Raw genomic sequence first — 24,328 nt, 5'->3', positions numbered from 1 at the left:
AATCCTTGTTGTAGAGAATGTTCTGTCCACCTCAGCGCTAGCAAAGGCATAACTTCCTCTCAGCTTTTTTATAAAAATTTCTTGACTTCACCTTATGGACTCCGTGTGCAATTTACAAAGCTGGAAAGGGAAGAGGGGCTCTAGGGCAGTTTGTGAATGGGAAGGCTGAATGGCTGTCTCCAGAAGGCTTAACTGGTTTAGAAAGAAGGTAAAAACCTTTTTTGCTAGTGTCTTTGGCCATTACTTTAAAGGAAGAAACCATTAACTGTAATGCCTTAGAGCAACTGACTACTGTAAATGGACAGTACAAAACTCTGATAAAAATGCTTCACTAGGTCTAGAGTGTATTAAAAGCACTAAAAAGAATCACAGCATGCTAACATATCTAGGATTTTATTATGCCTTTACTCTTTCTACTGTTGGTTAACATGCATGCCATCTCAGGGATACACAAATTGATTGCGGTAATAGGATGTCTTTTGTTAGCACGACCTCTCAATAGTTTGTCAAAATTGCTAACAAACTTTTGAGTTGGTGACTCAAAACATCTGTGTGCAGTAGTTGAGTGAATGTGATTTGGCAGAACTTTTTTTGTTTTCTCCCCCTGCCAAAGTGTTTGGGAATAAATTCTGATTGATTTAGCTTTAATTTTTAGAAATACCAGTGCTACTGAATGTCAGTAATTGATTTGGATCTGTGCAGTCTTTGCTCTGCTTTGATTTTTGGGAGCCTGTCGGTGTTTAGACTGTTAATGACTGAAAGTGAGTTGGACCTTGTTGTAAGACTGAAAAATAAACAATCTCTTTAAAACTCATTAACTTAGGTTATGGAATTAGAATCGAAGCTGAATGAAGCTAAGGAAGAATTTACATCAGGTGGACCTCTTGGTCAGAAACGAGACCCTAAAGAGTGGATTCCCCGTCCTCCAGAGAAGTATGCATTGAGTGGACATAGGAGTCCTGTCACTCGAGTAATTTTCCATCCAGTTTTCAGTGTTATGGTCTCTGCTTCAGAGGATGCCACAATAAAGGTATGTGCTTGCTACAGAAAACTATACACCCTCTGAATTTAGTTTAATATGTAACATCAGCATTTGAAAGTGGACATGCATAGTATTGATTGATGTTGTTTCAACAAATTTTAGTTTTGTGTTGGTACAATTAATAGCTTCAAGATTATTTTAGCATCCTTTAACTTGAGAAAAGTACTTAAGGTAATGTGGAGTAAGGACTAGGGGTGTGTGTGTGTGTATGTGTGTGTATTAGATGTTACAGAGGAGCCTAATTAGCTTTGTGTATTCTTTGCTCCCTCTTACGAAAACACTGGATGAATTTCCTTGTTCTTTAATTTGAACTGCATAGCCTCATTTCTGACTGTCGCATTCCCAATAGTATAAGCTTTGTTTTGCCAGTGAAATCTGTTGAGGGGATCAATTTCCGTCCTTCCCCCTGCCCCCCGCCCCAATCATTTAAAACAAAATGTCTAATTTTGTTCTTGGGAGACACCCACATCTGTTTTGTTTCAAAGGCTTTTGTCTGTGGTTAGATGATGGACTGACTTAATTAGGAGGTGAGAATGGGGACTTCACGCTTTCTTGTTGTAGTTATTAACTAATGTTTATTTAATCTCTGACAAATTCTGTAATCTAGCTAATGTCTGCATGTCAAATATTAACTCTTGGAAGGGATTTGGATTATCATTCCGAAACTAGTGTGTTCTGAATATCGGTTTCCAGTAGGCAGGATATTTGCTGTTTGGTTCTAAGGCAGTAAACAAATTCTGGAGCCACAGTAAAGCTGGGGGGGCGGGAAGGAGAGGGATTACTAAACAAGATATTTTCCCTGCTAACTGAAACCTGGCTGCATTGTTAGAGTTAGGGAACTGGTATAGAACGGGATGTATAGAAACAATCTGTACAAAGTGGTTTTCATTCTGTCCAGTGTTTTCTGAATTGGTGTCCTTTATTTTTAAGGGTTTGGGGTGTTAAGACCCTTAAAATATAATAGAACCTTAAAATATAATAGAACTTATTTTCCTGCTATATTTATAACATTAAGTTAGCTGAAACAATGGTTTGATGTATGAATTCAATTAACGTGTAAGTAACAAAATCATATAAAATATAGTGCTTGTTTTTCTATGTTGTAAGGCTTTTCTAGGGCAGTCTTTCTTTGTCTCTTGCTCAATTAATTATTGAATAAGGTGCCAGACTGTCCTGCAGAGTGCAAATGTAAGGCTGAAGAAAACGACAAGTAATAGTTTGCTCTTCACAGATTTTTTTGTTTGCTTGTCAGGTGTGGGATTATGAGACAGGAGACTTTGAACGAACCCTTAAGGGACATACAGACTCTGTGCAAGATATTTCCTTTGACCACACTGGCAAACTATTGGCCTCCTGTTCTGCTGATATGACCATTAAGCTATGGGATTTCCAGGGCTTTGAGTGCATCAGAACTATGCACGGTAAGATATGAAGGGGATTGATTTAGCAGTCTGTAAAGTGAAGAGGGGTATGGGGGTGTGGATGCGTGTGTGTGTCTGCGTGGGGGTGTGGGGTTTTTTTCTTTTTTTCTTTTTGATCCCGGAAAACTGCTGATGTGAAAAGGAGATATAAACCAGAGTATTGACCAAAGGAAAGGGGAATATCTTCATGCTTTTAGTGTCCATGGCATGAAATAGCATCTCAAATCTGCTATGTATGATGCTGTGGAAAGAATCCCATAATGATCTGGAAGTGAAATGGCAGTTAGATAGGTTTAACACTAAAAATTAAATGCTTAAGCCCTCAAATCGGTTAAATTACCGCCTTCTACACCATTCTACCTCCCTGATGTACTTGTCAGGAAGGAAGCAATTCGTGTGCAGTCTTTTGCTTCATGTTTGCCTGACATCAAATGAACAAGCCCTTTGCATTAGACTCAAAAGCCGTAGGAAAAATGGGAGAGAAAGTAAAACGAGCGCCTGTGAAATTCAGATATTGATAACAACTCTATTTTATAGTTTTGATGTAAAAGTATTTTTATACTGCTGCTCATCTCACTTCTTGCTTTTGATATCTTTCTTTGTTATAGAAATAGTAGGAATAGAGAATGTCATGTTTGAGACTTCATGTAGAAAATAAATGTATGCACACATATACCAAAGAAAATATAAAGTGGTTGACTTCTGTGTGTGCGCTTCTTTAAACACCACTGACTATCATTCTAGAGGAAGAATAAATGTTGCAGTGGAACACAGTACTCAACTGGCTGAGAGCAAGAAAATAAAGCAGTGCCCAAGTTCCTTTTTCTGTAGTTCTTAAGCATTCCTGTTTATATGAACACACATGCAGAGTGCACGTTTTTTATGAACTGAGTGTTGTACCATGAATGTGGATCAAATAATTTCATGAACTTCGCTATTTTTTTTTCCATTTTACTTGAAGAGATATCTTTTCAGGGAACAGTTAAAAAGTACAGTACTTGCACTGAAACTAATATTCTCTGACACTTAAGATACTTAATCAATGATGTGGTTACCTTTTAGTAGGAGTTCACCTAGTGCTCTGGGTTCTTAGTGAAAAGGTGGAAATGAAAACTGAAATTGCACATCATAGGCACATGGCTTGCAAGGTATAATGTAGCTGCCAATAAAAAATAATAATAAAAACTTATTAGTGGGCTTATTGGATATAACTTTTTTGGAGGGAGCACTTCAGACTTACAGATGAACAGAGGAAGCTATTCAATGCCTTTAATCTGAGATATTATATATACCCTAAAGTACTGATCTCAAGATTGATTTCTAATCCTAACACCTTAAGTAGGGACAGTTGCAGAGCTAAAAGTAAGAAATACTGCATGAGTTTATATATAAATCGTTATAGTCAAGTTTGTACATAGATTTCTCAAAGAAATCCCACCCACCAATTTGTTCTGTATAAAGTAAATTTTTGAGAGTTGATTCTAATGTTTGTCACTTGGGGAATTAAAAGTTTTAATTATTTGTAAATTTTGTAATTTTGGAAATGAATTCTCTTTACAGAATGCGCTTAACTCCCTTATATTTCATAAGTCCCATTGCATGTGTGGGATGAATAAAGTCAAGAGCTGAAACCACATATATGCGGTCATAATAATTTGTGGTGAGGAGGTGAATCAAAATGCTTTTTCCTGTCTCAGCATTGATCATCTTCCTCTTAGACCTCTCAACAGTTGTAGAAGCCGCTATCATATATATACAGTTAATTCTTATTTGGTTCTTGGAACCAGTGCAGTACAGTACTTTGTCAATACTTTGATATCAGATGTGTGGAAATGATAATTATTTTAGAATTAAGCTTCCGCAGTGAGGTTTGGCGTGCTGTCTCACTGAAGACCTGTTTTCCTTTGAAACATCTTCTGTATAATGCATCAGAGTGCTGTAATCAGACTTAATTTTGATAATTTTAAATACAGTCATAGTAGTAGCTCTGTCTTCTAAACTGTGCCAGCTTTTGTAACTGTAAAAGCATCACTTGCATAATGGCAAGTAGCTGATTTTACAACATCTTTAGAAGAATTTTTTGAAACAATCACAAATGATGCTCAATGGCTGGACCATGTGGTTCTAAAAATGTAAATGATTCTTTCATAAAACCTCAAGCTTATGTGTAAAAGTTATCCTATAGAACATGCCCTACAGGCTACTGCTGTAGATAGTTGCTCAGGAATCATAAAGAGTAGGTCCTGTGTGCTGTGTAAAGTAATATTAGAGTATCACTTATTAAAAATTTGATTTTGTTTTTAGGTCATGATCATAATGTTTCTTCAGTAGCCATCATGCCCAATGGAGATCATATAGTCTCTGCCTCAAGGGATAAAACTATCAAAATGTGGGAAGTCCAAACAGGGTAAGTGCAGTTCTGATTAAACGTTGCCATCTAAAGAAAACAATCATAAACCACTTTTTAATAGGAAGTGGAACCACATACAACAAAAACTGTCTTGCTGACATTCAAGAATTGAGATATAATATCGTGTCCTTCACAATCAACAATTGAAGGATTCTGCTTTAAATCATTAAGCATAGGCTTTTGGTAGCCACTGATTAAAAGTAGCTGGCTTTATGGGAGCTATAAAGGTATAGCACCATGACTCAAGACTGGATATGAATATAAATGCAGTGATTAACCACAAGTTTAAGGGGAGCATGAGAGGAGGGAGGAAACATCTGTTACCTTTCTTGGTACAGATCAAGGTGTTGCCTCTGATTTTTGCTTTGTTTCGTTCTTCATTAGTGTCTTTGATCCATCAAGTTGTTCAGAGTTGTTGGTGAAGGCCATCTGAATTGCCTGTAAATCTTGACTTGTTCTTAAATACCTACTTAATGCAAGCTGTCATCATTCCCCATTTCTCCTGCCTGGCCTACTGTTTTCTGCCTTATCGAGTGTTTACTTGTTCTTAGCTGCCTCTTTTTTTCCTCATCTGGTGAGCTCCCTATCCATGAATTGATGTTTTTATGGTCTTGTACATCATCAGCCAGGATTGATATAAGCATTCTAAGACAGCATATCTTAACTTCTAAGAGAGGTCCAGTGTCCTTACATTTCAAAAGTGTATATATAGTAGTTTTATTGCAATGTTAATTGAGTCATGCTGTATTTCTCCTTTTTAAATAGTTATTGTGTGAAGACTTTTACGGGACACAGAGAATGGGTGCGCATGGTGCGGCCTAACCAGGATGGCACCTTAATTGCCAGCTGTTCTAATGACCAGACAGTGCGTGTTTGGGTGGTAGCGACAAAGGAATGCAAAGCTGAGCTCCGAGAACATGAGCATGTGGTAGAGTGCATTTCTTGGGCTCCTGAGAGCTCATACTCCACCATATCAGAAGCTACGGGATCAGAGGTAGTGTTTCCAATGGTAATAAATATGCACATACCAGTCAGATTTTGTCTATGCTGTATACGTAACTCACTGGATAGTACTGAAATTACTAAGCTCCGTTTTCAAGGTACTTGGCAGGTATAGCAGGTGTATGAGTCCTTCCCTGAGTACGTTTGAGGTACTGTTAATCCCACATCTTGGCTTCATGGGGTCCATGCTCTCCTGGTTTAACAGTGGAACCTGCCTTTGTACTGGTGGAAGTGAAGTTTAGAGAGATGCTCTATATCTGGGAAGGGTGAGGATGGGGCCGCTCTTGCATGTTTCATCAAAGAATGATGGGAGGTAGCTTATTTGACATAACTTGAAGATTATGATAAGGATACGCAGCAGATGACGGGTGGGGGTAGTAGTGAGCCAGCGATGCAGAAATAAAGCTGCCTTGGGTGTTATACAGAATGTTATTGCACTTGAATTAAGCTTTGACTTCAGTGTCCTAGTGTGCAAAGTTAATGATGGGAGACAGTATTCTTAAAAATCCCCATTTGTATGATCATGTGTACATGTTCTCTGGTTCTATTACCAAATCTTTAAGGAAGGCTTACTAAGGGTCAGCAAAAATTTCCTTTTATGTATGACAAAAGGGAGTAGAAAAAAGGGCAAGACAAAAGCGCATAGAAAAAAATTAAATCCATTTTAAAAATGAGCATTCCTCTCCCCCCCCCCAAGAAAAAACCCTCTCAAAACAAATAACCTCTTTTCTGGTAAGGAGCTTGAAGTCTAGTGGCCAAACCAGCCTTAGAATTAATTTCGTATAGGCAGTGGTCATTTTTACCCAATTAGCTGTGCTAATAATACTTTGTCATATCATGTATTATGCCGAAAGTATTTTCAAGGACCTGCTTGACCTTTAAGAAGAAAAAGCTTTCTGTAAACCTGTTATAGGTGAATGTGAACTAAAGGGGAAAAGTAGATACACTGAAGACATACTGTGAGTTGCCAAGTGATGGATTTTACAGATTATTTAGGAATGCAAGCAAAACTTGACTGAAAAGATCCTTACAACCTTTTAATTAAAAACAATTAAATTCCAAATATTCACTTCCTCTTGCAGTGGTAGTTATCTGAAGTGGTGTCTCCCCTGCCCTCTGCTGGTCTGATCAACTACATATATATCACATTACGGTATTTAGCTTTGAACAAGAAGCAAGTTAACATTAACTTCCTAACTGAAACATTTCAAGTTCTGAGAACTCAGTCTCTCATTCATACTTTGCATGATTACAAACAGAAATAAGTTCAGAGTAGGGACTTCTCAAAAATTCTTACTTTTTGTGAAGAATGAGCACACAAAGGTATGACTGAACTTTGTTCTTTGTCCTGAGTTGTTTGAATCTCTAACTGAACTGTGTCTACCACTGTGTTAAAAGAGGGTGTTTTGCAGTAGGTAAGTTTGGTTGCAAAGTAAGGTTTGGCTTGGTATACTAGCAGGACCACTCTTTCAACAAATTGTTTAATTCCTTTCATTTTTTTGCCTGTTTCTCCTAGTGTTAGTAACAATCTTTGAATCTCAGCTTGGGCATTGTGTTTTTATTAGCTATAAGTTGTTATATGATCTAATTTTCCTGCTAATAAATCTGCTTTTTTTTTTTTTTAACCTGGTAAATGCTATAACTTAAAACGTATTTTTCTGTAGACTAAGAAGAGTGGCAAGCCTGGGCCTTTTCTGTTGTCTGGATCCAGAGACAAGACCATTAAGATGTGGGACATTAGCACTGGCATGTGCCTTATGACACTTGTAAGTTTATTGGGTCTTTTCTGGGGGTGATAGCTGCATATGTAACACCAGTTTAATGGAATGGACTCTCTTACGTGCTCTTCACATTTTGAAGAGTTGCCAGACTCATTGAAATAAGACAAATGCTGTAAATATGCAGTTATAATGACTTCTATAGTTCAGTTTTTGTTGTTGCTAAGAAATACCAAGTAATCTCAACGTGCCTATTACAGATGCTGGAATACTGTGGTGTAGTTTTTGGGATGAGTAACTTGGTTTGTTTGGAGCCTAAATGCTCCTAACTTTCAGATTTCTGTCTTAAAAATTGTCCTGTTCTTCTAGCATGCGGGTGTTCCCAGTGCTGGTGTTCTCACAAACTGTGGGCTGTCATGTTCCTGCCTGCGTTCAGGCTGGAGAATAGCTGCTGATGTTGGGGTGGGGAGCAGAATCCAGTGCCGATCACGTGAGGGCTGCTGTTTGCTTGCCTTCAAGGACAGGAACTTGCATTGTTGGTAGCACTGATAGAATGTAATAATATAAACTGAAGATAAACTTGGAAAATTAATAGGCTTTAGAAAGCTAAACATCATTGTTGCAGAAACAAGGAATGTTGTTACTCAGTTTGCCATAGTATAAATTGTAGAAGATTAAGCCTTAAAAGATGCTTCAATTCACCGATTTCTCTTTGTGTGTAAGGTGGGCCATGATAACTGGGTACGTGGCGTTCTGTTCCATTCTGGGGGAAAATTTATTTTGAGCTGTGCTGATGACAAGACTCTACGTGTCTGGGACTTCAAGAACAAACGATGCATGAAAACCCTCAATGCGCACGAACACTTTGTTACCTCTTTGGGTATGTATTGTTCTGCAATGCTTACTGCAAAATACAGAACTAGAGATGCAGGTTTTTTTCTACATCATCTTCACCAACTCAAGTTGAGCACTAGGCTAGATATTCACATTTGGGAACCCAGTGAGTTTCTGTGCTATGTGTATTTTTTTAAAATAAAAACAGGTACGAATCTCAAGTGCTGTGGATTTTTCCATTTCTGTTGCCAGTGTTGCACAGAGGATAAAGAAATTAACTGCAAGAGTGGTCGGTAACCTTTCACCACTGTGTGTGGGGATATGGAGGAATGCTGTATTATAAATGCATGTCAGCCCACAAAAAGAGGGAAGGGGAAGGCAAAAAAGTCAGAAAAACTGTTACTCCAAATTCATGGGTATTTCTCTTTAGTTTTACTGGATATTGATAGATGTTAGTTTCCCTCTGCCCTGGCAAAACAAAACAAAACCCCCAAAAGCAAAAACACACAAAGTCCCCACTCAACAGAACTAGCTTTACTCTGGAATCTTCTGTATTGTTTCTTTCTCTGTTTTCCACTGGCAGTTTCTAGTTTCTTCAGTGAAGCTACCTAAGTTAGGTTAGTAGTGGACCTGACATGGGCTACTGCAGTTTTCTAATCAAATTCTTCTTGAATACAGGATTTCTGATTTGACTTTACTCTTAAATTATTGAAGCCAGTTGAATAGTAAGGGGCAAAGAAAAGTTCCAAGTTAAAGAACATTAAACTATTGGTATTACACTCTTGGAATTGGCTGTTTCAGTTTAAGGATTGATTTGCTGAACCTTTTCTAAATGATGAGGCTTTCTAGTTCCTCTTGGTTAGATTTCCCAGTACTGTTTGCAAACCCAGTCCAAAATTGATTTGCATGTATGAAATATTTTGGGATCTCGTAAAAAATGGTACACTTTAAGTTTTTGAAATATCTCATGGCCTGTATTGTCCACTGCAAGAAGAAAAGTTTAAATTTCTTAGCTTCTGATTCTTGAATGCCTTCATATGTAAATAAACAAAGTTATCTGTAAATAAACAAAGTTCAAGGGCTTTATCAATTTGATATGTTTGAGACTCCTCTTTTATAACTTAATATGGAAAAGAAATCCAGATAACTGAACTAAAAATACACTTTCCTATTATAAAGAATTTTTACCATTAGAAAATTTGCCTTTGGAACTACTGACATGCAGAGCTTAGTTTAGTCTTTGAGTCAGTATCTTTTTTTTTTTTTTTTTTTTTTTTTTTTTTTTAAAGTAGTGACTTTCAGTGAGAGTGGAAAATAGTAAATTGTTGCATTCCTCCTTAACATAAGCTTTTTCTTTCCTCACAGATTTCCACAAGACGGCACCGTATGTGGTTACTGGAAGTGTAGATCAAACAGTAAAAGTGTGGGAGTGCCGTTGATTGAATTCACATTTGACCCCTTTTTCCTCTGGATGCACTCAGATACCATGGTTACCCATTGAGCTCTGTTTAAATAAATATTGTCCTTTCATGTAAATTATTCTGGATGTAGATTGAGCTTATTAAATGTTACACACAAAGTATTCATGCATGGTGAATCCAAATTGTATACTGTAAATTTACATACGTTGTCTAGAAGTACCATAGGTTTAAGAACATGGGCTGGCATTGGTCACATCAGACCTAAGAAGGCAGAAGTTGGATAATTGAAATAGGGCACTTAACTGAATAGTTGACAGTGTCGTTCTATGTCGGATAATTATACCTGTTTTTCTTTCTGCTGTCTGTTGGTGCCTGAATTGGTGACCTCATTTGGGAAAAGTTTTGTAGGGCTCTTTCAGAAATGTGTATCTATGTAACATCACTTAAGTGTGCTTAATAAATCTTCTCTAAGGATACTAGATAATAAGGCTGCAATTCAGAATCTTCTGAACCTTATATGTAATTAATGGAAATTAATTAAACTTTGGAATATTTGTCATGAAACATTTGCCAAATCAACAAAATACACTTGTTTTGGCCTCCTATCACACAAGGGTTGGTATATTTATATAACTAACTGTAAACCTGAAATAAGGCAACAAATCTTAGTAGCAGCTGATGTGAGAAATGTATTTATTTTTTATTTGGTCATGCAATGGTTAAGCTGTGCTGTTTAAACTAAGTTTAATTTTTTTTATGCTAGACAAACTTCCAGGAGGAGTTGTCCATCCCACTAGAATTTAGTGATCTAATTTCCAATAGAGCTTAATCTCCCAAATGACTGCCATGGTACAACTTGCTTGTTTGCTTTCAATGTTTGTTAGAAATGTGCAATTCTCATTACACAACAGTATCAAAGTACACTTCCCTTATATTCACATGCAGGAGGTTGGGGTATTCAAAGGTTTCTTCGTTTCTTTAGTGCCTCCTTGGAAACCCTTTTGAAAACGAGGTTATATATACCTTGAAGACATATTGTGGCTTGAATAAAAGCTTACTTTGGTTTGCATATTGAGAAATATCTTGGGATACAGTATTTAAATGCTTTAAAGAAAGCACTGAAAACCTTGTGCATCAGATTATAATGGCAGATTCAGATTGATACAAGCTTTTAAAAAACACCTGAACAGTCCATGTGTGGGAATGATGCTATCAAGTAAACATTAAAAAAAAAAAAAAAAAAAAAAGCCTGATTGGGTAATTAGTATTTACATTGTTTGGTGTATACAGTTTTTAATTTGCATATCCCTAAAGTTACATATTTTGATCTGAAGTGAATGAAGATATTATAAATGAATATTTTAATCAGCATTTTTGTGACAAATTCCATTGTAGATAATTAAGAGTTCCAATACTTACTGAACTAACCAGGTCTTTTTAAAAATCCACTTTAAAATTTACAATATAATGAAGTACCAGTCTGACATTTTTAACAGGTGAATTTGTGCTTTATTTTATTCATTTTGTTTAATACATGGCTTTTAAAACTGTCCCTTTTAAAAATAAGGATCTGTGACCAGCATCGGGTTGGTTGGAGGGTGACACGCTAAGGAAGGGCGAGGCGTAGGGCGGTTAGTTTCCTACAGTCGCACAGGGAAGGATCCGCTCTTCTGTGCGGAGGGGACGGCTCTCGCTGTGGGTTTCTTGCATTGACTTGCCTCTGGGAAGGGGTGGAGAAATGGAGTTCTAATGCGTGGGGTTTTGGAGCCAGTTTAAGATTCAGGGTAGTCTCTTAAATCCAGTGGCTTGTATAATTTTAAGTGTGTGTTTCCGCAGTTAGGCATGCACAGATAAAGTATCTTTTTCTTTGTTAGCTGTTCGGGCTGGAACAATTTGCTGCTCTCTGACCTATTTGGGAATTCCAGATAATAGTGCATCTTAAAATTCCTCAGTGCATCTGCAATTGTAAAGTAATACATCACTTCAATTCCTGATAGGACCTAGAAACTTTAAGTATAAAGTAAACCACACTTGTGTACATAATTCATAAACATGAATGAGAAATTAAAGGTACCTATTAAGTGGAAATTGTCCACTGCGTTTTTTTCCCCTTTAGCATACAACTGTTTACAAGGACAAACAACTAAAGTCACGTAAGCGGCATTTTAGTTGCTTGTAGGAAACACCCTGCCAAGTACTTCTACATTGCAATTTGCAACCTTCTCCTTTAAAAAGCAGTGAATAATCTCAGGGATGGTCCTGAACGGATCAAAAGTTAAAGCCCTGTTTAAGATGACAAAAAGAAAAAAAAAAAAAAAAAGTGAAAGCCACACAGGAGTTGGATTTACGAGTGTTTCCTGCAGTGTTGCTCCTTGATATTACACCGTTGAACTTTTTCACTATTTGCAATGTTTTCTGTCAGCTGTCTGATCCTGTGCCTTTCCTGTGATAAATACAATAATGAGGTTACTGGTTTGGATTACAAAATAAATTATTGGAGGGTTTAAGAGGTTCACTGCTGCTTCGTCACTTTCCTTACTAAAATTGGCATTGCTTTTAGAAAAAAAAAAACAACAACCTCTATAGAAACTGTGTTACTAAATAGGCAACACAGGTTGGGGGGGGGGGCATAAAACCAGACAGACATTCCAGTGCCACACAAATGTAATGTGCCCAGGAAGTCTTAGATGCATTCAAAAAAGTGCAACATCTGTTACGGTTTAGACATAATCTGGAAATTGATCTCTTATAGCATCTTGCACTTTAGAAGATTAAAAAACCGTCCTGCTTTTGTGTATGGTGTGACCAATGATGTGCCCGGGGCACTAATTAAAAAGAAAAAAACAAAAAAAAAAACTAGTTGCTAGCAAGTTGTCCAAGGGCTGTGGAGCACTGTAGTATTTTGAAAGCTTTGGCTATAGACTCACCGAGCCCAGTCTACTTATACTGTCAGTACCCTGCTTCTCCTGTTTGCCTCCTCCTGTTTTTATGTGAACTGCCTGATAATATCACTCTTAAATAGCTTTTGACTCGCATGAAAGCTATTTAAAAGAAAAAGATTATACTTTGTTTTTGTAGACAGTGGTGGCTTGATAATCCTTTTAATGATTTGAATATAAAAATGCTGAGTTGAGTGGAAGAAAAATGCACTTAGAATGAGTTATTTGCTGTCCAGCTGTGCATAAAGTCCAGTGTATTTAAAGTCAATACCAAGAATCTTTTAGCAAATGAAATACATGTATAAAATGGTAGGAAAAAAACATTAGGTGTGGGGAAGGTTGAGTTGGATTTACAAGTCACAACTGGATTTAACTGGCCTTTTTATCTTTCCACTGTGTCATGTAAGTAGCTGCTTTCCTGTCCTACCTATTCCTCAGGCTTCCCCAAGTTCATTCGGAAGATAAGTTAGCAAAATCTTCACGTTTTAGAAGTTGATCCTGACATTGACATGAAGGCAAACATTGAATTTTTTTCATAAGAACGATGTTAGAGGTTGCAATTGGAGAAAACAGTTCCCAGACTGTAGGAGTTAACTGAAGATATTGACACAATTAAAAATCAGTAAAGGAATGTATATAATACTGCTCTGTGTTTTACAGTAAGATTTGTTGCTCTCAGACTGTGTAAAACAAAATTTATTCATGTTTTCTGCATATTAAAAAAATCTTATTGTACCAATTGGTAAACTATTAAATGCATATAAAACTAGATGTGTTTTTGTTTCCTTGGATGCAAGAATTAAAACTATTTTGAAAAAAGCTACTGGTGTTTCACCCTTCAGATTTTGCTCCACAGCTGTTTTTTAGCTAATTTTAATTTCAGAATATGCCTGACTAAGAAATATGAAGCATTTTTAAGGCAGTTGGTTACAGTTAGAATATGTTACAGTTGCATTTATGAATATGGTAAAATGAATTTTTTGTTTCATTGCAGATTTAATAAGCCAAAGTTTCACATGTGGTCTAGAAGACTGTCATTTTTAATGCTGTCTTGAATGTTGTTTTCTTGCTTCTCACTAAACAGGAGGTGCTGTTGCTCACGCTGCTTTACTGGGTTACTTTTGTTGCATCTTTTCCTGAAGTCTAGGTGGGACTTTAGTTTGAAATACTCTTGTGTGGCTGTGTTACGGTAATGGATCGTACTGGAGACAGTCTATGTGTAAGGGAAACTATTTGTTTAATAGACTTGTCTCTCCTCTTTTCTTTTGATTGATTTGTAAACATTTATTTATATCTTTAAGATTTTCAGCAGTCGTATATTTGGAGCATAATTTATATAATGTGTTAGGCAGAAATGAGTGTCTCTTTGTTATGGAATCAAGGTAGAGGAAAAAGCTTTCCGAGCAGAGCGTGCGAAAGCTTCAGGCAGCTGCTGTCGGTTTATCTTCTGTGACGTGGTGAGTGAGGTGAGGTCCCTTCCCTGCATTCCTAACAAAATCTGAAGTTCTCATGTAGCCAACAGTAAAAGCTATTGGTAGTAAGCCTGAATGTCTTCAGGAGACCGATTGCTACCTTTCTGCAGCTTGCCCAGCCAGCTGTACCCTAACTTCCTCCTGCAGGGTCTGATGAGTCTTTTTATTTCTTCCTACCTTGAACCTTAAAAAAATGGCAATAGACCTAATGAGAACCAACTTTCACTATTTCTTTATGCCGTCCACTTGGTCTGTTAACACTGAACTTTGCAGTGTTAGGTGAATCCTTTCAAAGTAATTCAACATGGGCGTAATCTCTCTGCTTTCTAAGGCAAAAAAAAAAAAAAATCTGGTGGTGTGGAGGTGCAGGCATGGACTACGGAGACGCTGGAGCCCTACGTCAGCTTTTGGTTTCATACTGATGCTTCATTGGGTGTGTAGTTTACCCGTCCTTCCTGTCATCTGGCCTTAATTGCGTGAATGCCTCTTGTAAGAGGGTCGGTGAACTAAAATGGAAATACCTGTTTCTTCATTGATAGAGGAGCAAGGATGTGACCTTGACCGTGGTATTTGACCTGCTGTCTTCGGATGAAGGTTTTAAAGGAAGGCCTCTTGCAGCTTTGAAACTACAGTAAGTTTATCAGAAGTGAGAGAAGGAATGCTAAACTGTGAATTGCCAAGAGGACTCTGACTAATTGAAGAATATCATTTTCCACTTCAATGTGACTCCTGTCAGTTATGCATTGAGTGCCTTACTGACAGCAGCTTTCTGAGGGTATGAGCCTAGGCTCCATTACTTGTTTATTTGCATAGGCGGCTGAAGGATATTATAACGTTTTTCAGTAGATGGCAGAGTTGAATGTGAAAAAGAATTGCAAACGTAGCAATTCTGTTTCATGTTGGGAAGGCAATTGATTCAACGGAGTAGGCCTCTCTTTAAACATAGTACAAATGCTAAATGCAGTTAAACCTTAACTGGTGACTCTGCTGAAAACTACAGCTTCTGTCTTTTATGTCATGTGGTGTCTGATGACTTCAAATCCTGGAAATTACTCTGTTGGGAAAGAAAGCAAGGAGGATAAAAATAGGTATGGTTTTTCTATACGCCTCCTTCAGGACTGCTGCTGTTTTTAATCCTCTGATGTAATAACTCCATTTTGTTGCAGTTACTCTTTACCAGAATTGCCATAGTTATCTGCTGGCTATATGAATAGATGAGGTTCAGTAGGTCTGTGTGATATGTATACATGGCATGTTGAATCCTGTTTGGTCCAGATAAGAACAGATTTAATCTCATGTGAAGGTGGACTAAATGTAATTATATAAATTATTATTGTTAGTTGGCCTAACATGTAAGTTAGTCCAGGCCTGGGAGAGCTGCATTCAGTTTCTTAAACTCCTTGACCCAGTACCTCTTCGGTACAAGCTTGAGTCAGATTCTTCTAAGTTAACGTGTCTTTTAAAACTGGGGGTGTTGTCAGGTACTTGATTCATCAAAGTCAAAGAGGTGCAGAGAATTATGCAACTTATGTTGTTAAATAAGTGCATTTAACAAATGATTGCATTGAAGTTGCTTATTATATAGCTTTCTTTTGGCCTGAATTTGCATGTTTCTGCCACTCAGTCTACGCACAAGGGCTGGTTAGCAGGTGAGGAGAAGAGGCGTTTGTAGAAAGGAGGCAGTATTAACTACACAAGCCTGTACCCTCTGAAGGCTTGCCCTGCAGCTGACTGAAATGTTCTGCAGACTACTGCCGCCTTAGAAAGTGGCCCTAGAGCTTTTACCAAGGCAGGAGGCCACCCCCCCCCCCACACCCGTCCTGCAGGAGCAGCCAGTTTGCCCGTGTCTCCCTGATTATAACAGGAGGTGAGTAAAACAGCCCAGGATGCACATGCTAATTTTAAGCATCTTTTAGAAAAGTGAGCTGGAGAACAGTGTGCACCAGATGCAAAGAACAAAGTTTGCAGTTATAGAAATGCATAATGGGGCATTAAACCCTGTCAAAGAGCAAAGAATGGTCTTAAAGTCTCTAATTAATCAGTGTCTTTTTTCCTGCTGGCTCCTGCTTAAAAGAACAAAGTGTGGTGAAGATGGTGCTCAGACTGGTGTATTTAACATCTTAAATTTTTAAGAGATTGATAAATAAAGTATCTAAAATTAGCTTAAAGGGCTCTTAATGGACTGAAAGACACTAGCAAAAGAAAAATCTTGTAAGAAAGATGCACTGTAGTCATTTATTGATTGCTTTCCAGGAAATTCAGAATTTTTCTGATAGGAGCAAGTTCTTTTGCAGTAAAGACTTCTCCTGCTTTGTCACCTCCAACACCTCAGAGGCTGCTCCCCATCTTCCCTCCCCCCCACCAGAAGTTACAAATACCTGTAATGTAGTACAGGAAACCAAGGGTACAGAGCACAGTGACAGCACTTGTTTCTCCAGAAGGTCGGTAAAAGAAGCAATGCAAATTAGCATAGCGTACTACCCATGACAGACAAAAAAAGAGAGAGAGTGGACTCCTTTGTCAGCACAGTATGGTTTCAGCTAGCAATCATAAGTTGCTCTACAGCTGGATCTAGTTGGAAAAAAGAACATTCAACTCTGTCGGCATACCATGGTCTGCAGTGGCTAAATCGTACTTGCTTTGTAAAGATCAAGAACATGCTCTATGTCTTTAAAAACACGATGGGAAGTGTGTGCGGTGGGAGAGGGGAATCAATATTCATTTAGTGGCATCTGCCATTTCAGTAACATCCATTGCCAGCAATGGAAGCTCCCCTGGGAACAATCTCAAACCCCGTGTGCAAAAAAGTTAAAGAATTAAGAAGGTATTAGCCATAGTTCTCAGTGCTATGGGCATTTTCCCCAAAGCCCAGAAGTTTTAGATTGTGAGAAACTAGTGATTCAAATCTGGTAAAGTTTGCCAATCGTGTTAAAGCTGATTAGCTCTGTATTACAGTTGCTTTTTCAAATCAGAGCAAGTCCCTACTTCTGACTTTCCCTCCCTCCTTCTCCCCCTATTTTAATAGGGCCACTCTTCCTTACTGAATCAGTTCAGTTCAGTCCTCTTCTGATGCCATGATCAACCTCTCCTAGGCACTGGGGTTTCCATTGCAATGGAATTTTGTGCGCTTTTTTTTTTTTTTTTTTGACATCAAGCCCTCACTCTTTGGATACAGTATCCTCAGTTACTCAGCTGCAAGCAGAGAGGTGGAACTGCAAGTTATCTATCTCATATATATGTATATATATCTATAGATATATCTCTTGAAAATTAGAATGTGAATGTTACAAAAACCCCACTAAATAGCCAACTGCCAACCAAAAGTAGAAAAAAAATGGTTAAAGGAATCCAATGGCTATATCCTGATGTAGAAAATGCTGTACATTCCCCCACTTACATACACATACACACACATTACAGGCTTAAATCGTCCGAGCAATACAAATATGGCTGCTTAGTTTTTCTTAGCACAAATTAGAAGAGTGATGGGGAAAAAAATCTTTTGGCTTAGAATCCACATTGTACAAGAAGGCTGAGCAGTGGAGGGGGAGGGAGGGGTCGTACTGTTTAGCAAAGCAGTGTCTTTAGTCAACATAAAAATGACCTGAGAAATGTTATATACCTCAAGACAGTTCATTTGGAATTCATATGTACAAAGTAGAAATAACTGATGCTATGCACACACTCACTTTCACACACACGCAGGCATGACAGCCTCTGGCTGTGCTCACCTAGGATGGGTCTTTCACATGCTGCTGCATCCTGGCCACCTTCCCCCTTCACGTGGCAGATACACGCTCAGTCAGACAGATTACATCTCTCAGATTAGTTCTTTGCATTGTGTATTAATTGTACCAGTGCAATAACATTGTCAAAAAAAGGAGGAGCTGCTCCAGGGGAGTCCAAGACCCTGGTTCAGATTCAGAAAAGGGTGGTTTAAATTTTTTTTTTTTTTTTTTTTTTTTTTTTAAAGCGAGGTACACATTAAGCAGAGCTCTGTGTTAAGGGGATCTCAGCAGAAGGCATGCTTGGCTCAGCCTCTTTCTCCTCCAAGGCTTTGTCGTCTGGTTCCAGCTGTTCACCACTTTTTATGCTTTCCTGGAGTTGCTGGCGTCGCTGCACCTCTGCTTTAAGGTTCTCCAAGTCTTTTTGGCTGAAGGGGAAACCGGGAAGGGTAGCAGATGTTAGACTAGTTTTAGGAATAGAACAGAGCACAGGGACAAAGGTAGCATTCAAAAAGACTTCGGAAGTGCTTCTGGCAATTACCTCCTTCCTGCCAGATCCCAGTTCTGATTTCTCTGCCTTGCTTTGACAGGCCCTGCCAAGCGCCTAGCTTGCCAGTCGTTTTGAACTGCAAGCGGCATGGGGAAGTGACCCATCACTTGCCTCTCTGGCTAGAGATGCAGACAAGGTTAATCCTGTCTCTGTTCAGACAGCCTTGTTGCTTCTGCTGCACTTTTACCTTCACTGATTATGTCTAGGCTTAGAAGAATACAGTCTCAGCTCAGGCATCTTTCCACTGGCTCAGCTAACAGTTTAAGAGACAATGATTTATAAGTGAAAATTTTAAAAAAGACCATTGCAGTTCAGTAGTGGTCTTAAAAAGATAATGATGATCAGGGCCAGGACTGTGATCTCACCCAGTACTCCGTAACCAAACCCTGGGAAGCTGGGGAAAGAGACCCTCCAGCCTCCTTAGGGCTGCCCCCAGCACAGCAGCCTTGTCTGGCGAAGAGCAAAGCTCTTCTTTAAGACTCAGCACAGGGCTGCTAACTTCACTTCTTCCGCGCAGAGACCTAGACAACCATGGTTCAGCCCTGTCTTTGCTGCCAAGGGCGACAGGCTGAGAAGGGGAAACAGGAACTGTCGGCTCCCTGTCTGCCTGCAGAGCATCCCCCAGGGTTGTTTTTACCCACCGCTACAGTTCTCAACTTGCCTGATTTCCTTTAACCAAACAGAAGGATTTTAGGTTTTATGAGATCAGATATGTATAACTTCAAGATCAGTTTAGAAAGAGACCCCGACACTTCTTGTGACCCAGAGGACTTTTTTCCTGTCACTGAGGACTGCACCACCCCCTAAAGCATCACTTCCGCAGAAGTGACACGTTTGTGCCATTATCTGCCTACTGCTGGCAGAAGAAAAAAAAATACCTGCGATCACTGGAAGCTCCCCATTCTAGGTCAGACTAACTCTTGATACAGAGGGAAGCACCAGATTATGATTTCTCAGGGACAGAGATGAAAGCACCTGCTTGATTTATAAAGCCACGTGTCAGGGCACAGATAGAAGCACCACATGCATCAGCATCACTCTACCTTAGTGGAATGAAGAGAATTCCATTGATAATATTGAGCTGCTCCAGGACACTGGCCATGCTGGGAGCTGTGAACTGTAAGTAAAACAAAAAACAAAACCCACAGAACAATTGAGAGCTCTTAAGTAAATCTAGACCAAGCAAAGACTGTTCCCCTCCACCTGTACCTCCTACGCTGAGACGCATAGCTGTTACTAACAGTTACAACTCACATTAGTCACTAGTTTTATTAGCTGCAAGATGGCATCACTCATTTTCCACCTCCTTACACTGCTAAGATTAGAAAAACCCACATCTACATGTCCCCGGTCACTTTGGGCAACCTCCCCCCGAACTCCATGGGACTTCAGTTGAATTCAATATATATGTGGGTTCATAATCTCTTGCTCTGTCACAGCAACCAGGATTGGGTTTTCCTCTGGCATGTAAACAGAAGAATGAACTCCTAGTGAAGCCAGTCCATCAGGAGATGAGCAGAACTGGAGTCCAGTCTCAAATCCATTAATTTCTAACACTCTGCACTCTAACACATCTCCGCACATGTATTATCCCACTGTTACAGATGAGGAATAATTCCCTTGCCCTGTTTTTCAGGTGTTCACGTACATGGTTACAGAGCACCTGTGCCCCTGCGTACCACTGCAGGCAGCCGTGGGACACAACCATAACGCAGGGTGCTCATCAGGGTGCAAAAGGATTTCCACAGATAGACGGTCTCTTAGTGACAGAGCAGGACAGTCCCAGGAGTAACAATATTAACTGTGACACTGGGCCCCAGTCACAACTATTCCACTTAAATTTTGTATAACAAAGGTAAATTCTTCATTACTATTTTGTGGGTTTGAGCCTCTCTGCTCGACACTATTTCCCGGACTTGACCACTCACTCGATTCAAAGTCCTTACGCTCAAGTTACTTTGCCAAGAACTTCTCAGTTCTGCATCCAGTTCTTGGCAGTGAGAGGAAAACCCCAAATAACCCCCTGGGGAGCTACCCTCCTCCCCGCTTCGACTGGGAAGGGCTCTGTGCAGCTGGAGGCGTTCCCAGTCGCCTGGCAGCCGGTCGTGTGCAGCACACGAGGAGAGCGCCCATCACGCGTGGTATCGTGCGCTCCCCTAGATAGGCTGCGGACAGGCTGGGGTGACCCACCAGCTGCACGGGCAGATAAGAGCAGCTGGGTTTGGCCCCACACGGCCAATCAGTCCCAGTGCACCAAGGCAAGGCAAAACAGGCCCCCCCCCCCCGCTGCAGCCCGGCCTCCCAGCACCACACCATCCTTGGAAGGAGAACAAAGCACCTGGGGAAAGATGACAGCATTTTTTCAGATGAGGAAACCAAGGTACTTATGGGTTGAGCAACCTGCCCACAGCCGGTGAGTCAGCAGCAGGGGCAGGTTTAGGGGCGGGGGGGTTCCGGGCTCCCACACTGCCAGCTGCCCAACTCACTCCCACCCCTTTCTCTAGCCGCCCTGCAACACCCTCTGCTTCAAACCCTCAGCTGCTTGAGCTCAGGAGAAGGAGCTGGAGCCCAGGACATTCGACAGCTGAGGGCGAATTCTCGTTGTTTATACTTCGCTGCATCCATCTGAGCCTCTGCCCCTGCAGGAACCTCCCGCTTGTGAAGTGTCTGCAACTGGTACGGCTGTTAACACTCCCTGCACAGGCGGGAGTCTGCACACTTACACTCACGTGCTCTTCAGTCACAGCTGAACACAGCCTGTGCCGCTACAGCAAGTACCCTCGATCGCCCTCAGTGCATGAGGTTACCTTAAGTGGCATAATGTTCGCGTTGGATCCATTCTTGTAGATCTCATTCATTGTGCGTTGAAGAGCGACTGCTTGCTGAGTCAGGTATTTCAAGTACTCAGAGCTCTCTTTGGTCTTTTCATGGTGTTCTCCGAGCTAATCAGAAAAGAAAAGAAGTCACGTTATAAGTCGGAACAGGTTCCAAACCCGTGTGCGCTCCTAGTCTCTGTTGGCTTAACATCCTTACAGAGACCTATCAGAACTGGATTTCACCTGCCTTGACATTAATAAAACAAACAAAAGCAGCCAACCATCAGAAAACTCACTACCACCCCACATTACTGTAGGAGCCTTGCTGTCAAAGCTACACGTTTCCATCAAGCAGAAGCATGTTTGCAGGGCGAGCAGCATTCCCTCCGCCAGGCCTTGCTTCTGCTCAGCGAGACGGCACTGAATCACGGCTGCGCTGCTGCAGACGTGTTCAGGCAGACTCCAGGCCGATGCAGAAGTTTTACTGTGCATCAGCAAGAGCTGCAAGCAGGAGAGGTTATTGTGCACGGAACAGCTCAACTACTAAGCTAGCTTGGCTCTGACATTTAAGACAGGTGACACAAAAAGTAGAGAGGATATGCCAGCTCTTTCAGTGCCCTGCCAGAACGTGCTTGCTCCCTTCCAGCAGCAACAAATATCACACACTCCGCATGGGGCCGAGCCACTACCAGAAGTTTCTGTCCAGTGTTGAGGGTAGAGCAAGAACAGACAAACTTGCAGAAAGGAGCCCATTCAAGGACTGTTTTGACATGAAAATCTGCCAATTATGACACAGGGCAGCAATTCTGCCTCCTCGAATTGTAAGTTGTGGATTTATTTTTGCTGTGGCAGTGCTCACTTCTCAACTTTTATCATATCGCTTTCTGGTAAGAGACCACAGGCTCGTTACCTGGTTTTTGTAGATCGTGTAGCCTTCCTTCTCATGCTGCAGAGCTGACCGGAATTCTGCTTTGCTCTCATACACTCGGGCTACCAAGTGGTGACTGCGAGGGGAAGAAAAGCCTTTAGAGGGACCATAATGAAAGAAGAAACACTTCTGCACTACACGGAACATAGCTTTAGCCAAACAGAGTCCAGAAGTCTCAATACTAGCACCAAATGAGACACTGGACTCTGAATAGTTTGTTGGCAGTTCCTCCCCACCCCCCATTTTGGGATTAACATACTGCAATGACTTGTGCTTGACTTCTATTAAAATAGTGAGAAATGATCTAAAGAAGAAATGGACTGGGGGGTTTGACAGCAGATTTCCTGGGTGCTGCAGGAATGAAGGCTCCAGCGCAATACCGAATGGCTGCGGCACGTCCACAGGAGCATCTCAGTAGCCAGACTTGTTAAGCAGAGGGAAAGCAAGCAGCCATAAGCCGCTCCCATTGGAAAGGGGGCTTTTTGCTTCTTGGAAAGCAAATGCGTGAATAACTTGATTAGTCCAGCCAAAAGTCAAAAATCTTCTGGTACAGAAAAAACTAGCAAAACAGTGGCAGAGCCGGGATCCAAGTCACCTGGTCTCTCTCCAGTTGGGAGGGTTGATTTGACGTGGACTTCGCATCTTTAATGTTTTTGGAATGAACAAAGATTTCTATTTTTGGCAGTGTTATTCTGTGGGAGGTGCTGGATCTCAAAGCATCCCAGTGCTACTGAGGGAAGGAGAGATGCTTTCTGCCGAAAGCATATCAATCAACTACTAGAAAACAAATGGGACTCTTGTGTGTGCTTTGTAAGATTTATTTTCGCTCTGACAAAGAACAGATGGGTTGCAATGTGGTAGTAGTAATGAGTAGTGGGCCACTGCCTGGTTGTGAGCCAGTTTTGCATTCAAGGACAGCGCAAACAGCACTGAGAAGCAGGGGGTACTTAGAGCTGATGCTAAAGGTGCGACCACTCACAGCTCTCCTGGAAACCCAAGGGAGCTGCTCAGTATCTTATTCAAATACAGGGCCTTACTGGTAAAGGACAAAAGCAAATGATACGTATCTCAAAGACAGCTACCTGAGGGCTGAAATAAAGACAGACATTACCTATCATCCCAGTATGATTACATTAGCCTTCCTCTCCAACCTTCACTTGCCACGTGCATTTTTCTACCACTAGTCCACAAGGACCAGGGTCATTCTGTCATATTTTGAGGCAAAGAGTATTACAGTGAATCTCATAACTATCTTCAAGAACAAGAGATCTCCATCCTTCCAGACAAGCTTGGATGCTCAGTTCAGACTGGCACCACACCTTCCTAGCTGCACCATGACCTTGAATGCATGCAGCCCAAGGAGCCTGACAGACCAGCTGGGACTAGGTAGAATCTGTAAATTAAAGGATACAGCTGGACGCAGCCAGAGCAGAGCCCTCCCGTATGAGCATACGCTGGATGTATTCGCTCTCTGACGGTACCAGGACCCAGCCCAGCACTCCACCGTGCCTCACCTTAGCGCAACTTTCAAGGACTTGGAGCCGTGATACTTGGAGCTGATGGCCAGGGCATTCTCCAGGAACCGGAGAGACAGGTCATACTCCATAACTCCGTGGAGCACCAAGCCGATGTTGTTCTGCGTGGAGTCACCACACAAAAGCAGTCAAAAGCAGGCATTCAGAAAGGCAAAATCAAAGCATTTACTGCTTTGTAAATAAGACCACCGACAGGTATTTCACTGCTTGAAAAGGTTGTCTGTAGCCTCAGATGAGGCCTAGATATGCCTACAAAAAGGCATCTCCATAGCACGTAACACATGACAGGAGACCATTCTCCCCTTTCCAGTTCAGTCCAAGTAAGCCAGACAGAACAGAGGTAAGGAGCTCTCTCCAATTTACAGAGGGGAACAAAGACCAGGCTAAATTAGGGACTTTTCCCCAAGGATTACGGGACTTTAACCCACATCTCCAGTGCCCCAGTGCAAGCGCTCTGGACACAGAAGGCTGGCCTTCCTAGCTAAATAGTCATGAACTCCATTTTCCCACTCTCA

General features: G+C 40.6%; 2 protein-coding genes across 5 annotated transcripts in view; one reads left to right on the top strand and one right to left on the bottom strand.

The window, feature by feature from the left end:
• Nucleotides 1-13,556, top strand: part of PAFAH1B1 (platelet activating factor acetylhydrolase 1b regulatory subunit 1) — a 41,163-nt gene extending 27,607 nt beyond the window's left edge. For both annotated transcript variants that reach the window (XM_064523056.1, XM_064523057.1), the window contains exons 5-11: nucleotides 824-1,030; nucleotides 2,295-2,463; nucleotides 4,768-4,870; nucleotides 5,639-5,867; nucleotides 7,540-7,641; nucleotides 8,317-8,473; nucleotides 9,793-13,556. In XM_064523056.1, the coding sequence (XP_064379126.1) occupies nucleotides 824-1,030; nucleotides 2,295-2,463; nucleotides 4,768-4,870; nucleotides 5,639-5,867; nucleotides 7,540-7,641; nucleotides 8,317-8,473; nucleotides 9,793-9,866 (1,041 nt within the window). In that variant the 3' untranslated portion in view covers nucleotides 9,867-13,556. The remainder of the gene's footprint in view (nucleotides 1-823; nucleotides 1,031-2,294; nucleotides 2,464-4,767; nucleotides 4,871-5,638; nucleotides 5,868-7,539; nucleotides 7,642-8,316; nucleotides 8,474-9,792) is intronic.
• Nucleotides 13,557-16,480: 2,924 nt separating this feature from the next.
• Nucleotides 16,481-24,328, bottom strand: part of CLUH (clustered mitochondria homolog) — a 39,284-nt gene continuing 31,436 nt past the window's right edge. For all 3 annotated transcript variants that reach the window (XM_064523013.1, XM_026106534.2, XM_064523012.1), the window contains exons 22-26: nucleotides 23,793-23,914; nucleotides 22,261-22,354; nucleotides 21,342-21,476; nucleotides 19,578-19,651; nucleotides 16,481-18,412 (exon numbers count right to left, since the gene is read on the bottom strand). In XM_064523013.1, the coding sequence (XP_064379083.1) occupies nucleotides 18,244-18,412; nucleotides 19,578-19,651; nucleotides 21,342-21,476; nucleotides 22,261-22,354; nucleotides 23,793-23,914 (594 nt within the window). In that variant the 3' untranslated portion in view covers nucleotides 16,481-18,243. The remainder of the gene's footprint in view (nucleotides 18,413-19,577; nucleotides 19,652-21,341; nucleotides 21,477-22,260; nucleotides 22,355-23,792; nucleotides 23,915-24,328) is intronic.

The sequence above is a fragment of the Dromaius novaehollandiae genome, chromosome 19 (genome assembly GCF_036370855.1).
Source record: "Dromaius novaehollandiae isolate bDroNov1 chromosome 19, bDroNov1.hap1, whole genome shotgun sequence".
NCBI classification, from domain to species: domain Eukaryota; kingdom Metazoa; phylum Chordata; class Aves; order Casuariiformes; family Dromaiidae; genus Dromaius; species Dromaius novaehollandiae.
Note: the sequence above shows the minus strand (reverse complement) of the source record. Positions and strands in the feature narration are given on the sequence as shown.